General features: G+C 43.0%; 1 protein-coding gene across 7 annotated transcripts in view; it reads right to left on the reverse strand.

Moving 5' to 3' along the window:
• Window positions 1-16415, reverse strand: part of Mapkap1 (mitogen-activated protein kinase associated protein 1) — a 226745-nt gene that overhangs the window by 81709 nt on the left and 128621 nt on the right. For all 7 annotated transcript variants that reach the window (XM_026777621.1, XM_026777619.1, XM_026777615.1 and 4 more), the window contains one exon: window positions 11363-11472. In XM_026777621.1, the coding sequence (XP_026633422.1) occupies window positions 11363-11472 (110 nt within the window). The remainder of the gene's footprint in view (window positions 1-11362; window positions 11473-16415) is intronic.

Genomic DNA, 16415 nt, shown 5'->3' on the forward strand with positions numbered 1-16415 from the left:
TTTAAATATAAAGCAAAGAAAGCCAGCCTACAAACCACAATCCCAGAGAATGTAGACATCAATGAGGACACTATGAGACTTACATAGATCTAATCTACATGGGAAGTAGAAAGTAGAAAAAGACAAGAAGATTTCCTGAGTAAACTGGGAGCATGGAGACCTTGGGGAAGGGTTGAAGTGGGGAGGAAAGAGGCAGGGAGGGGAGCAGAGAAAAATGTAGAGCTCTATAAATATCAATAAAAAAATAAACAAATAAAAAAGAATCTAATTTCACTTATGGTAACCATCATCAATGCTCACGAACAGTACAAGCTTGTGCGTACATATACATATACATGCACAGGAACACACACATACCCCCCATCGCAGTTTCTGCAACCATAAAAACAAAAAAGGATAAAGCCCAGGTCACAAGGTCTATTGTAAAGGTTAAACATAAAAATGCTGGGAATACTGTAAGTTTCCAGTGGACATCAAAGAAATCATTTTGGTACTTCCTCTCTACTCGCTTCTTTCCCCCTAATTTAAAGATGCTGCTTTGAAAACGAAAACGGTAATGAGAAAAAAATGTTAAATGAGAGATGTGGGAAAAGGCACCTCTCCGCATAGGCAGTCCTTTCCCAATTTATCCACTCTGACTTCAGCTAATTAAACATCCGTCTCAATGGCCTCCTCAGCAAATTAGTCATCCCCACTTTGTGACACTGATTGTTGGTTGCAGCCTCTCCCCACTTGCTACCATTCCCAGAAACTTCTAGGAGTTTTCTCACCAGGCACATGGCAAAGAATGATGCAGGGTCCCCATTAGCCCCCTACAGTTGCCCTTGGTGCCAGTGCTGTTTATAATGCTGCCAGCCGTGTCCTTAAACATGCCTTCCCAAAAGAAACCTGCTCAGGGATAACAACTTTGTCTACATTTCTGAATTTCAGAGTATGATGCACTTTCTAAGTGCCAGTACATATACCAGACTGAAAGGAGTATTTAATAAACATTTCATTGAAAACCTGTGTTTTATGATAGTTTTGAGGATAAAGGAAGGAAGCAATACAAGGTCTCAAATGAGCTGAACTGAAATCTGGTAAATTACCAGACAGATCCTCTGAACACTGAAACTTTGTGAATGGATCAGCAGCCAGTAGGAAACAAGTAAAGTTGCCTGGCCTGGATGAGTGCCCTCTGTACACCACTGTGTGTACACACTCTTTTCCCACCTGCCTAGGCAGAGATGGTAGGCAGGTGGGAAAACCATATATGAAGTACAGAATACATTTTACAGTTATTAAAGTCAGACCTCTCTCAATCCCTTTCGTTAAAGAACTGATTGTCCATCTTAAGTGGTAACATCTCTTAGGAAGACAAACGGCCAAGAAGCACATTTGAAAATACTCAGCCACACTGAAGACTCAGACATACAAAGTAAAATGAGATACTAACTGCTATCTATCAGTTTGGAAAAGATGAAAGGTTGATAAAAGTCAATGTTGGTAAACAGTGGGGGGCAAGTACTTAATGTACATACTCCAGAGTGACGGGACAGTGAAATAGCTGCTTGAAAGACTATCTCTCTGTCTCTCTTCATGTGCGTATGCGTGAGAGAGAGAGAGAGAGAGAGAGAGAGAGAGAGAGAGAGAGAGAGAGATTGAATGTGTGTGAGAAGTTTAAGTGTGCTGTTGGAGAGTGCATTTGTGTGTATGTGAGAGAGATTGTGTGTATGAGAGAGAGATTGAGTGTGTGTGTGTGTGAGAGAGAGAGAGAGAGAGAGAGAGAGGGAGGGAGAGAGAGAGAGAGAGACTGGAGAGAGCGAGCAAGCGAGAGATTGAATGTGTGTGTGTGAGTGTGAGAGAGAGGCAGAGACAGAGAGAGAGAGATTGAATATGTGTGTGTGTGAGAGAGAGATGGAGGCCAGTGGTCTGGAGAGAGAGAGATTGAATGTGTGTATATGTGTGTGAGAGAGAGAATGAGAGATGATAGATAGATAGATAGACAGACAGACAGATAGATAGATAGACAGACAGACAGACAGACAGATAGATGGCCAGTGGTCTCTGTGTGTGTGTGTGTGTGTGTGTGTGTGTGTGTGTGTGTGTGTGTGTGTGTGTGTGTATATATATATATATATATATATATATATATGGGGGGGGGCAGTGGTCTGTATCAGGTATCTTCCCCAGTGTCCTCATCTTTTGCGGATGTCCCATTGAAGCCAGCCAGGAGAGCTCCAGGGATTGTTGTCTCCATTTTCTAGTGCTGGAGTTACAGAAGTATGCAATCATGTCCTACTTTCATGTGGGTGCTGGAGATCTGAACTCAGGTCCTCTTGAGTGTGTGACAGGCACTTTACCCACTGAGCCGCCTCTCCAGCCCTCAATCTTTTCAGTAAGCAAACCACTCACAAGCAATCCCATAGATAAAGTTTAGCAAAACATTCAATAAACAGTCACAGAAGACTATTCACTGCATGTTTTGTATACTGAAAAGTCAGAAATAATCTAAATAATTTAATTGTTAGGTTAAACACACTTTACTAGAAAAAACAAAACTGCATGGTCATTCTCAAACAGAATAATACTTGGCGTGTGTGAATGGAAAAACAAACGTAAGATCATAGACATGTTTGATATCACACACACACACTCCTCATGTACGATGGACTGGCTTGACAGACGGAAGTGACCTAAAAAGCAAGAAGTGCCAGGTGCTGTGTCATATAGATCCTATCTCAAAGAACCCAATACATAAATAATTAGTTAAAAAACTAAACAAAACAAAACAAGGGCTAACAAGATGTCTTAGTGGGTAAAGGTGCTTCCTGTCAAGCCTAAAAACCGAGTGCAGTACCTGGGACCCACCTGAAGGTGGAAGGAGAACTAATTTCCAAAAGCTGTCTTCTGACCTCCACATATGCACTGTAGCATGCACACATATGCATACAGACACATACAAAATAAATTTAAAGTTAATGTTTTACAAAGTAAAACAAACAAACAAAATAAAACACAGTCTGTGTATGTATCTGTATGTGAACTGACACACTTTCTGCTGGACACGCCTTCAAATGTTCTCCACAGTATTTAACTGACAAGGCCATCTTACACCTCTGTCTTCTGAGATCAGCTCCTGGGGGCCTGCTTGCAGCTTCATACTGCTCCAAAGTTCCCAACGCATTCCAGCTCCAGAAAGAGGACGAGTTCTGACTGATGTTCTCCCTTCTGTCCCTGAGCACAATGCCTTCCACACCTGCATCCAGAGCTCCAACATCTGCTGTCCTACTTCCTCAGGAGCCTCTGCACTGACGCCTTTCCCTTGAGCTCTGTGCTCTCTAATCTACCTGGTGCAATACAGTATTTAAAGAGGAATCCTGGTTGGACTGTTTTTCAGTGGTCCCATCTGCCATCCGAATTAAGATCAAATTTAACATGCTTTACAAACATGACCTAGCCCCAAGTGAGCACTTTGACTCCTCAGACTCCTACTCAGCTCCCCAAGAGTGTGAAGAACATCAGCCTAACTGTTCAGTCCCATACCTCTTCATGGTCCTCTAGCCTCTGCCAGAAAGCATGCCCAGACAATTATCTCCAGTGCCCTAAGACTGGACCAGGTCTCCCTCCCCTCACACACTCTGATTCTCTACTTACCTTCTGTATATCTTAAGTTCATGGTGTTAGAGCTGCCTGTTTATCTGTCTGCCTCCCGAGCAGATTAGCAGGCTTCTTGGGTGTCAGAAAATCCCTAGGTTTTACACTCACCTGGTACATCATCAGTCCTAATAAATGCCCTCACTTCCTTCACCTGCATTTACCACCAGAGCTGGCCTAGCCAGATCTGGCACCTGCCTAGGTTCTATAGCCTCTTTCTTGAGGGGTCTATGTTCTCTGACTGCATCTTTTCTGCTTGAGATACTCTCATTTAGCCACACAGCATCTTTAAACAGATGCCAAAGAAATCACTACAGAGCATTTCTGCTTGGGCCCCCTGCCCCACCCAGTAGTTTTTAGCATTGTAGTTCCTTATCTGTGATGCTTCTGCCATGGGATTTGCCATATCTTAGTGTCTCTTTTCCTGTGATTTTCCAGTTATGACACTGGCACTAATGAAGCATTTTATGACTTCTGTAAACCAAGTGAGTGGATTTTAGAGCCACACAGGACTTAAGTACAGTGTGTGTGGATATGTCTTTACTCACCCTCTTCATGTCAGAGTGGAAGTGAGTGAGGCAGAGAGACTAAGCTGGCATCTCACAAATGCACCATGGTTTTTTTCATTACAAGCAGATACTTTGATCTTCTAAGCATTTCTAAAATCAGGCAGCAGCTTACCACCAAAATGCACACTTAGTGCAGTAATATTTCCTGAGAGCTAATATTAAATCCCCAGTGGAGCCAGGGAAGTGCCCTTTGCCTCACAGCTGTGTGCCTCGGTACCACCACAGTATGTGTCTTCTCTCTTCCTTTCAGTTTGCCTTTTCATTAATCTAATCCATGCTGTGACTGCCTTGGATGAAGGGAATGAATAGACTTTGTAATGGAAAAGGAACTTCTGAAAGATTAGCGACTAGCAGAAAGAGTAAGTGCTGGTCAAATGCAGTTTTGGCGAATGATATATTTCAAGTTGCTCTGATGTGGCAGTTGTGAGAGCTCATAACACCCTTCTAAAATAATTGGGTCTCTAAAGTGGTTCCAAAAGATTTTTGCTTGACATAAATTCTCTAAATTTCCAGGCTTTCTGGATAAAATAGTTGACTGCAATGCCATCTTTAATGTGCTCTGCTCTATACTGGAGAAGATCCATCAGGAGCCTCAGAGCACTCCAGACAGAGGGAGGCTCAGGTGAGATGAAACAACAAGATAAAGAGGCAGAGAGAGGTGTCGAGGAGGAACATTTAACTAGGAGCTTCTTGCCTGGGGCACTTCTGAGTTACACATTTAAACACCTAGCAATCCTAATTTACTCCAGCATTTTCCCCAGGGTCACTAGACTGAGTGTTGAATCTTTATTTCTTACTCAGCTCCCATGCATGAATGGCACCAGCATTACTTACTTTTTCATAAGGAGGAACAGCTGTCTGCAGAAATTACTGCAGAAATTTTGCAAAAACAAACACCACCATTTAGATGTCCTATGTGCCCTTTCCTCTCAGGAATATCTGCTCCAGCACAAGGTGCCTCCATGTAAGTCCCCTGTCTACAAGCTCAATTTCCACAGAAGAAAGGGCACTGGGTCTCTGATCTATGGTTCCATGTGAAGTAGGGTTCTGCTCAACCTTAATGCCAAGACACATATGAGTGTTACAAGTTCATCACGGAGCATCTCAGGCTCAAGACTTTAAAAACTTGACTCCATTACATATACGTGCCCCGCCTCTTATGGTACTGGAGATGGTATGCACAGCCTTACATATTCCAGGCAAGTATTCTACCACTGAGCCACACCCCCAGGCCCTGGATTTTTCCTTTCTAATAGGGCATTTCAGGCCAGGTATATGTTGCTTTAAGAAAGCCAGACATAAAACATTAGAACTGACACCAATACAGACAAACTGTGCAATTACAAAAAGAATTCCTGGCTTTATGTTGAGATTCACCACAGGGTTCCTCTAAATGCTGCTCTTCCCTAGTGCATTTAGATCTCACAATCAATGAACATTTCTGTTTACAGAATTTTAAATTTGTTCTCCCATTAGGGTTCTAATAAGCAACATGGTACAAATAAAAAGAGTATGGGCTTTGAGGTCAAAGAAGCCTGGGCTCTAATTTAGGTTCACCATTCACTTGTGGAAATCTGTGTAACTAGCTTCTCCCAGAGCAGAGGAAAGCCAGTGAGCCCTGGAAGCTTCCAAGTACACACAGTCACCACAGCTCCTGATTCCATAGAGTGCCATGTTTCTCCTCTCTTTGTTTCTGAAGGCGTCTGTATGCATGCACAGCACCATCTTCCTCTGTGCTCATCAGCTTAAGTGAGGATCTCTGTAAGAGCACAAAGGCACACAGTGCAACAGCTCTCAGCTCCCCTGTCCGCCCAACATATCCTGTTTCTACAAAGACCAACTCCTTCCTGACACAAATGCCCCTCAGACACCCAGTAAATACCATATTCATTTATATTAAACTTTCTTGGCCTGCCTGGAATGAAAGTGAGGCCTCCTTTGGCTGAAGACCCAGGTTCTGATGCTGCCCTCTCCCTTGTTGAGGACGCTGCCTAACCTGTGCCCACCTGTGTCGTCTACTCTGTGCTTCCTTCCCTACTGATTCCCAATCCTTTCCTGTCTTTGGGCTCTCAGTCTCTGTGCAGTCCTTCCTCTCTTTTGGGTCCCCAGTATATTTTACAGACTCTAAGTCTGAGTTTATTCTGAATGCAGGTGGTTGTCCTCGAAGGGTACGGAGCAGCTATAATCAGATTCAAATTTTACAAGGTCTCTCTGGTAGCTGTGTAGACCACAGGCTAGAAGGGCTACGAACAGTAGCAGGAAAGCCAACCCACCAGGTGCTTATGCCAGGGCTTCAGTGCAGTGACCAGGACAGATCAGGATGTGCTTTAGAAGTAAAGCTCACCTGTCTTGCTAATGGTCACAGCACAGAGAGCTGGCATGGGAAAATCCAAGGTCCATGACTGGGCGTGGCTCTGTGACTTAGGTAGATGATGGCACTGTTGACTGTGTGAGCACATGTCGTATGACTCTTCGGGGTCAATTCTACTACGACTTCAGTTAAGTCAGTTAAATAGCACAGTAAACTGGATGTTCTTTTTAGAGTGAAACAGGGCAAGCAACTCCTCTGCTTGCAGTGCCCTCCCAACTCAAGCACCCACAGTGTACAAGTACTCTGTTCACACGTCCATTTCTTAGGGAAGGGCAAGTCCCTGAGCACCCTCCCTGGGTGATGCAATGAAATCCTCTGCCCGTGTTCTTTTAACTCTCTACCTGTTATGTCTCCTTCCCCTCTAGAGTTTAAGGTTATCCTTGGCAAGTGTCTCGTTGCACCACTGTCTCCTTGAACTCAGGCCACGTCTAACGAATAGAGGAGCATGATGAATAGATGCATTCACAATACCAGTGCATTCTGGGTCAACATTCAGGTTGTACATGAATTCTTAATGGAGAACCAAAGAACCCAATAAAAAAATCATCTGTCTGTCACACAGAATCCCCTGTACCATCTGTGGCTGCTTTTTACCTCCACCACCACTCTCCCCTCCCAGTGCACTTCAGGGAATACTGCTTCAGAGCAGTAAGTGAAGCACAGTCCACTAGCAGGTGAGTCTGTCTCTGTGACTCTCAAAAAAGAGGCTGAAGGAGCTCCGTGGCAAAGCTAACATTTCTCTAGGCAAAATTTCTGAGACAAGCATTAATGAGCATCAAAAGGCAATTACTACTGTAAAACCTAAAAACGAACTAATCAAGTATGTCTACACTTCAAAAGTCAAGAACAGGTTGTTGAGGAAGTTATCGTGCTTTTTGTCCCTTTTAGCAGATAACAGAAAAGTGACTCCTCTTCAAAATGAGACCACACCAAGAATCAGAGCCACACAGATCTCTAACTGCGGAGCAAATCCTACTTCACGTCGGCCTCTCCTAGACTGTGTCTGTGTGAAGCTGGAACTGAGATGCTTCCGTTTCTCAGCAGCATCTCTGCCACACCAACATGCTTCAGGAGAATGGTGACAGCTGGTGGACTAAAGCATTAAAGCACAGCAATGCACAAAATACCAGGAAGCTCAAGGTCACAATAAGGGTGACCCCGACAGGGGGAGAAACTGACCATCTATGGCCTTCATGCTTTAAATGATAGACTAATGGATTTCACTGGCTAAATCTATGGATCTGACAGTGATGTATTTTCTCTGTGTCAAAAACTCTACCACTGAACTGTTAAGTCAGTAAACAAGTTTTGTTGAATTATTCTAACACTGAATTATCTACTTATTATTATTTTTTTAACAGCACACTTCTGCTGCTGCAAGGAAATCCCAAATGTCAAGAAGGTCAGTGATAAAATGAACAACTCTGAAAGAGACATTTGAAGATCAGCTTTAAGAATGTGCCTTATCAGAGACTGGACTCCTGTGAAAGGACCCCTCTGGTTAAGTACAGGGATAGCAACCAGACCCCTGCAGTGTTCATCAATAGTCATGACAAATCATTTTAAAGTCCCATACAAACAGAGATTGGCGGGCTTTGTTTTGCTCTTTTTCTTTCTCAATACTGTTTTTCTTTAAAAAATACGAGAGTATTAGGTATTGCGACTGTCATTAAGTCCAAACTTGAATTAGGAATGGGATCATTCCAACTCCCCACTTGTTGTTGATATTAAATGAAGCTCTATGGTCAGACTAGAAAGCTGAGAGGAGCTAGGCGTGTGGGGAAGGTGCCAACCATTCCTCAAGTCTGTTCTCTGAAGGGCCTCATCAGGCTCAGCACCATCTTTCACGTGCTGCTCAATTTCAAGCGTCTCTCCGTTGCTTCTAACTTGAGCTACACAACAGTGGTAAGAGACAAGTGTAGCTCCCCCACACACACACCAAAGGCTGTCTGAGGAGAGGGCTCAGCACACCAGCCCCATCAGACTTCAGGGCACACTCCCATGGTTTCTATGTACTTCCCTCTATGTTAAAGAGGTTTTTCTTCTTTTCCTTAGTCACCACCAAAACCCTCCTCACTCCCCAGTACAGAGTGACTGTAACATACCTGAAACCACAACATCAATATCACCTCTTCTGTGCTAACCCGAAATAAATGGTTGCCAACCTGGTGTGACCCTTCTACTTGTGAGAACATACTCTTAAAGCAATTAAAAAGGTTTATTTTAAAATGTTCTTGACTTAAGAAATGGACAGGAATTTATGTAAATATATGAATCTCAATCAACTTCAGTAGCATGAATAGGAATAAATAATACAGATCACTGTGATTTGAATACCAAATCTCAAGCTTTTATCAAGGATATGGCAAAGACTGATGAAAATGGCAGGGGTGCATATACAAAAGTGAGCACAAGGAACAACACGTGTGTGTGCGTGTTTGTATGCACGTACAATGGGATGTTGGGAACAGACATAGATAAACAAGTATAAGACTGGAAAGTGTCAGCTGGAGACAGAAGAAAGGACACTGGCTTAGCTGTACTCCCTACGTTTATTGGGGCTTCACAGCCTTAAAAAAAAATCCACTGGCAGCACACTTTCTATTGAGAGGACTAAAATAAATTTCCACCCCTTCCTAGATAGCTCAAAACAATGCATTCTCAGAATATAAAGAGTTATATTACAAAACTCACTATTATGTAAAAATTATAGAGAGCAAAGACCCCTGATTCTACAGAGTGAGTACTCATTAAATACCCTTGAGTATATGAAGCTATTTAAAAGCTATTAGATTGGCACCTGGAACCCCCAAAACATCTACTCTCCCCTGGGAAAGAGAGGCTGTGCCTCTTTAATCATCCCCTAAATGCAAAGAGGTTTGACCCCCATGCAATAGATAAAAGTCACCCAAAAAATGAACAAAAGAGGTGTTTGGAAAAAGCAGAACACCATTCATCCCAGCTAACGACTTGTTCATTATGAGTGATGATGGATAAAGACTTCTCACGCTGAGATGAAATCAAGATTTATATGCATTGTTTCCTCTCCCAACTTGTGGGAAGATCATCATCATTTAATTCTATCTCTGCGGCCAGTGATGGGCATCCAGAGAGCTGGTTATCAAACGGCGCAGTCAGCTGGCAAAAGCCGAAACGTGCAGTTGGCACATCTGGACGGAGCCGCCACAGCCGAGGGTGAACAATGACTCCTGGCAAGCATCCAAATTGCTTGCAGACGCTAGCAGGTCTCATCTACAACCGCCCCTACCAGCATCTCTCTCTCTCTCTCTTTTTTATGAGAATCAGATTTTCATTGCTCCATTCAATTGCTCTCCTTTGCCATTTTTTACAGCTCTTATCGTTCCCCTGGAATATGGCCTTGAGACAGCTCATCCGTGTCCTTCACTGTGTTATCTCTTCTAACTTTTATTAAAACTTCAGCTTTCATCTGAAGATAGCTAATTAAATCTGGAACAGATTATATGCCTCCCCTTAAAAAGAGAACACAACTATTTTCTTCAAGCTGTGAAATGCCCCTTTTCTTTCCAAAAGGTGAGCTCAAAGGTGTTTAAGAAGTCTCTTCACTTACAAAGCTAAGACACTTATTTGACTTGGTCATATATGTGCTGACTGTAGTATAGCAGTCCGTTATAGATAAATCTTGAATTATTTTTGAGAATAACTATTTCTTTTTTTCATAATATTTTTATTGATTACTTGAAAATTTCAGATCATGAGCCCTGAGCATACTTACTTCCCAGTCCTCCCAGGTCTCAAGTGACCCCCTCCCCACAAAAAAAAAAAGGAGGTAAAAACACTAGTCCAATTTGTGCTGCCCATACACTTACTGGAGCATGGTCAAACTCCTGGTGGCCAGCCCCTTAAAGAAAACAGAGTCCTTCTCCACCCTGCACCACATCGACTGTGGAGAGCCACACTTCAGCATGCGAAGCACAATTTTTAAGCATTCTCTTTGGTGGCTTTCTGTCTAGGCTGCTCCCTCTTTTGAGAGTGGGGTGGGGAGGAGGAACTGTTTCTTAATATTGATATTTGTGTTCTATATCCTTTATATATATATTTAATAGCACAAGTCTATTTTCTACACAAGAGTTGGTTAATGAGGAGGTAGAGATTAAGAGATTAACAGCTACATGGGAATATCAATTTATCTTTTTAAAACTTTTTAAAATTTATCTTTGTAAGATTGCCCTCATTTAGTAAAAATGAAGAGAATGTCCTCCTATCCCCCATATCCTGAATTCTAGTAACTGAAAATACTTTCATGTAAAATTGTGTGAAAACATGAAATTAGAAACAGTGATTCAAGTTTCAGGCTTTGTTTTGATTCTGTGTGGTGCTGGGGACAGAAGCCAGGACTGTGCACATGCTAGGCAAGCCACTCTGCCACTAAGCTATGTCTCTAACTCCTTAGTTTAGATTTTAAGACAGGTTTACATTAACTAATGGCAAACACAAATAGCTCTGTCTTAATTTACCACAAATTATTAATGATGGACTGCCTATAATTGATTTGAACATGTTCTTCTCACATATGCCATTGATCCAGTTCCTTCTAAGGCCCAAAGGAAGCTTTAAAAAGTCATTTTCCCCCTAAACTGTAGACCTGCTAATTAGCGTTCTAGAAAGGATAGCCAAAACAACATAGCCAGACAACCTACACTCCCTCCACACACACATACACATGCCCACACACATACACGCACGCACACACTCCTTTAACTAAGTTCTTAGCTTCCCTTGACATGGTATAATTTAACTAACACACCTGAAATTCTCTGGGATCCTTTTCGTCGTTTCACTGCCTTTAGCAGGATCTCCTTCATGGTGACCTTTGTGTTGTCCACTTGGATCAGGGAGAAGCCATGAGCAGCATTTCTGCAGGAAAAGACAAGCACAAAACAGCCATCACTACAGCTTTCACCTGGGACAGCGGCAAAGCAAGACCTTTAATCCTAGAACTTGGGAGGTAGAGGCACCCGGATCTCTGAGTTCGAGGCCTGTCTGGTCTACAGAAACAGTACAGGCAGGATACACAGAGAAACCTTGTCTTGGGAAAACCAAACCAAACCCAACCCAACCCAACCCAAACCTACTTCTCAGAGCGTATTCTAATGTAAGCGGAACCCACTGAAACAAGGTTGGGGTAGTGCAGGCTTTTCTAATTTACTACAGACTGAACCTAGCTGGTCTGCTGGGGTCAGAAGGAGGAGCATGATTCCCAGTATTGGCCTGGGAGCCAAATCCTGCAACAAGGAGTGACAACTGACAGAACCTGACTTATGTCAGTAGATGCCACTGTAGGCAGATACTATCATTACAAGCCCCTAGGTATCCCAGAGAAAAGAAAAAGCTCTTACTATCTAGTAGAACATCAGTCTGTTCTTCCATCTTTTGTTGTTATTTTGGTTGTTTTCAGACAGAGTCTCACTAAATAGACCAGGTTGGCCTCAAACTAACAGAACTCCATCTGCCACTGCCTTCTGAATGCTGGGATGAAAGGTGTGCCCCACCATGCCTGGCCTGATACAGCTTTTGATATACAATCTGTGTATACATCACTATAAATGGTTTATTTATTCAGTTCTAGAAAAATCAAACTAAATATTAGTTTAAGCAAAAACAAGTGAAAGACAAAACTCTAACACTACTTGCAAGCTTCTAGTCAAATTAGGTTGAAGAAGGTTCATCTAGATTGAAAAATAAAAAAAAGCAAGTAAACAAACAACAAGGATACTAAATGAACAAAACCCAAAAACCCATAGGCCATCACCTGCATGAGTTGTAATTTTATAGAGACTGTTAGTTGCAGTGGCAAGCATCATAAGAACTACCCCTACACTAGGGCACTGGAACAAAACAGGCTAATTCCAAGCAGCTTGTGGAAAAAAAAAAAAAAGGGACCCAAGTTTCCAACTACAGAACATGAGAATTGCTACAAGGAGTTTGGTCACATTCCCATTTCCCCATAAGAATCTCAAAAAGAAACGTGGCCAAAAACCATGGCAGAACTTAGTACTAACAAATCTGAAAGAAACGCCAAGCCCTGGGAAAGCCTCCCAGTGGCAGATTAGGCTGGGAAAGGACCTGTAGCCCAGGTTAGATCCATCAGGAGGCTGGCTCTCTACAGGAGCTATGGGCTGATCTCAAAACCAAGGACCCAATTTGTTTCCCTAACACAGAGACCTCTCCACCATGCTTGTCTCCATACAGCGTGCTCTTTAATCCTTGATGTTGCATTTGTCAACAAGCACAAAGCTGCTGCTGCTCGGGCCAGCGGATGCATTCATTTTAACTTGGTGAGGTTCTTGCTGTTGAGCAGCAGGCCTGAGAACTGTCGCACTAATTCTACTGAGCACTCTGTTACTGAATCATGCCTGCGCCCTAGCCATTCTTTACTTCAGAAGCTGGACCCTATCCCAGAACAATCTTTAAAGTTTATTTTACTGATCAAAGCAAAATAAGAAATAGCTCTTTTTTTAAAAAAAAAAAAAACACTCTATTTGGGAGTGATGCCGTAAGTGATATTTTGGCAAGAGTACTGATATGTAAAGAGCCTTGTGCATTTAAAAACTTGCGGGTGTTTGCTCTGGCACTCAGCCAGTGTGTATTTGGAACAAATGCCAATCAACCCCACTCAGATCTGCCTTCCCGGCTTTCTCCTCAGAAGTCAGTATGTCCTCCATCTGTGACAATATGTTGGGCGATGGATGAGAAGGGCCAAAAGGAAACAAACTCTCGGGGATTTGCAAACTAGCGCTGGCCCTGGCCTCAGACTCTCACCCACTGGGAGCCACCTCAAGGACAGTGGATTCTGCTGCTCATAAACTGCTGCACTGGCTCCCATTCTGCGGCCAGCCGACAGCATCATTCCAAGGCACTACTCAACTTTTCAGGAAAGGGCAGAGTGAAAGCCTAACAGGCAGTTTCATATTTGAACTAACTTTCATAATAAATTCAAAGTGTCCTTTTAAAAGGTTTGAAGCAGAGGAAAACCCCACGTCTGTATTTTTCTGTCATTTTACTAAAACATACCTGGGTGCCAAGGTTAAAGCAAGCAGAGGAAATCCCTGGCACTTCCCATCTACAGACCTTACTGATAAATTGTGTAGCGGAAGAATAAAGGATTACCTTCTGTATTTTTTCATTACACTTTTCTTTTGTTACAGAATACATAAATCCATTGTGGCACAATGTAATATGTATCACCATGCTACACCTGCGGACGCTTCCGCGCGGCTGCCATGTCTGTGCAGTCAGGAATGATAAGTGAACCACCCGTGAATGTTAACGATAGTGATCATTCTGAGGTAACTCGGCTCTCCATCTTCCTTTACAGCCTCCAAGCTGAAGCCAGGGTAGCAAGGTTCACGGGAGGAAAATGAAAACAACAGTGAAGGGAAGGGGCAAAGCAGCACTTGGAACATGCATCCATGAGTGTGTGCTATCTTACTCTGGGTTCCATTTTTGTAAAAGTGTGCACATTAAAAGGAGAAGGTGGCCCTACCCTGCGGACATACATAGCCCCATCCAGTCAGTTTCCCCCTGTTAGGTCTACATTCCATCTCTTTACCTCCAGACAAATGTAAAGCTTGGCTCTTATTTGGTGTGGAGACCTGCAAGGGAGAAGGTTCTGAGGGACACATGTACATGGCATTCTGAAGGTAGAGTACAGGAGCAAGTGTTTTAGCACCTAGCTAGGTGTGGCTTTTAAGTTGGGCTCCCATCTAATAAACAGAAATGGTGATCCGCTACCACACTTCTCAGCTTGACTTCCAAACAGTCTGGATTTTATGCCTTATTTCTTTATATTCTGCGTTTTTTATGAGCTTTCTAAAATGTCTACTGCAATGTATCTTTGAAAGATGCTCTTATTCCATCCACAGAGGGCATCGGGTTTGAGACTGAGGAGACAATGGGCTCACGGGCAAACCATGTTGCTAGTCTTGCCTACCTTCTCCTGGGCTGGGACTTGTGTGGGGTATCTAGCCAGAATGGACAGGTAGGTCACTCACAGACCCATCATCCGGGCTTAGGACAGTGCATCCTGGACACACTGAGCAGAGACGCCTGCCCTCCCACACCTCTGTGGGCTGTAGTGTGTAGGTACAAGATGAAACTCGACGTCAGAGAGCTGACTAAATGCTGCCAGAAGTGTTTCAGTCAATTTAAAGCTGGGTCCTGTCAAGTCTGCTAACCACTGAAGAACACATGGACATTTAAGAAGAGATTACTCACTCAAGGAGCTCAATTCTGTGCCGGGGAAAAGCCACACAACCACCAAAGAGGCCTTTGGGGGAAGGGAAGAGCTTAAGACATAGCCTGGCAATGTAGCTCAGACTGCACTGAACTTGAGACATTCCTACTTCAACCTCTGAAGTGCTGGGATTGTAAACTTATGTGACTGCTTCAGACTTACCACAGAATTTTGACACTAGCATTAGTCCCAGACAATGAGTGCTTTCCTAAGCGGTAAGCCAAAGATGATGGAGAAACACAGGAAACAGGACATCCAAAAGCAAACAAAAACAAAAAAGTACAGGGACAGGGCAGGACACCAATCGAGAAGGCAGTTCATTGGGAAGGAACACACACAGGCTGCAAGTGAAATGCCCTGTGAGTGAAAGGCTGTGATATACAAACACTTCAGTGTTGTTCTCCCCACCCCTAGAGGAGGTCCCTTCCCTTCAGAATTGTTACAAGGGTAAAATACACAATGGAGGCTGGGTACCTGGCAGTAGGGGTGGCAAACAGGGAGAGATGCTTCCTAGTACTGGCTGTGTCTGTCTTGACCCAAATTATTATTCCAAAGGAAGATGTCTGCTCTGGCTTCCACAAAGAGTTTTTATTAGGAGGATGGATGGATGGATGGATGGATGGATGGATGGATGGATGGATGGAAGGAATGCATCTCAACAGCCACAGAAGCACAGGGGCATTAAACTGTGTGATTAGCTGCTTGGTGGCAGCATTTAGGGACACTGTCAGAAAGTAGCCTTCAATCTAGGCATCAAAACATCCCTGAAGGACAGATTCTGGGCTCAATGTTCAAAGTTTTCCTTTTGAGAGAGTAAAATTCATAAGCAGCATAACTCCGTGATTTTGGGGGGATAGTAGATAATAGAAAATCACTGTCACACTGAAGGGAAATTCAGTGAGAATTAAAAAAGAGTTTTTAAATTTGTATTACGTACATTGCTCACCATTTAACAATCCCAAACAACAGCAGCAACTACTGTTTATTAAACATTTACTATGTGACAAGTATTATTTTAATTTGTTAAAAATGTTTATAAATGCATTCAATCCTAAAAGAGCACAGATATCATTTCATAGAAATGAGGCTGGTGGCATCAGGAAAAGTCTCCTGAGGCAAAACTCACATTCATCCTATTTCAGACTGAGAAGTCAACAAAATGGTTCCTAACATATGTACATAGTCTGTGGGAGGGAAGACCAAAACAGTTAACAGATGGCTTCTCTCTATATAGTCATGGGACACAGTATACCTGATGAGCCACACCCAGGAGAGTGTCAGAGGAGCTCCCTCAGGAGAGCTATCTCAGCATCATGCCATGCCAGGGAGAGGGAAAAATGACACTAAGGCGGCAGAGCATACCCAGCTGGAGAATACAATTGCTAGTTTGAAATCAAGCTTGGCCTTTGCTGAGTGAACCATAGTTACTCTGGCTCCATTTCCTCACAGGCAAACTGGGATGATAATAATTATTGGAATTGCAAAACTGGATGTCAATCTGTAGAAGAATGAAAATAGACCCATATCTATCACCATGCACAAAAATCAAGTCCAAATGGATTAA

Source organism: Microtus ochrogaster, chromosome 4, assembly GCF_000317375.1.
Source record: "Microtus ochrogaster isolate Prairie Vole_2 chromosome 4, MicOch1.0, whole genome shotgun sequence".
NCBI classification, from domain to species: Eukaryota; Metazoa; Chordata; class Mammalia; order Rodentia; family Cricetidae; genus Microtus; species Microtus ochrogaster.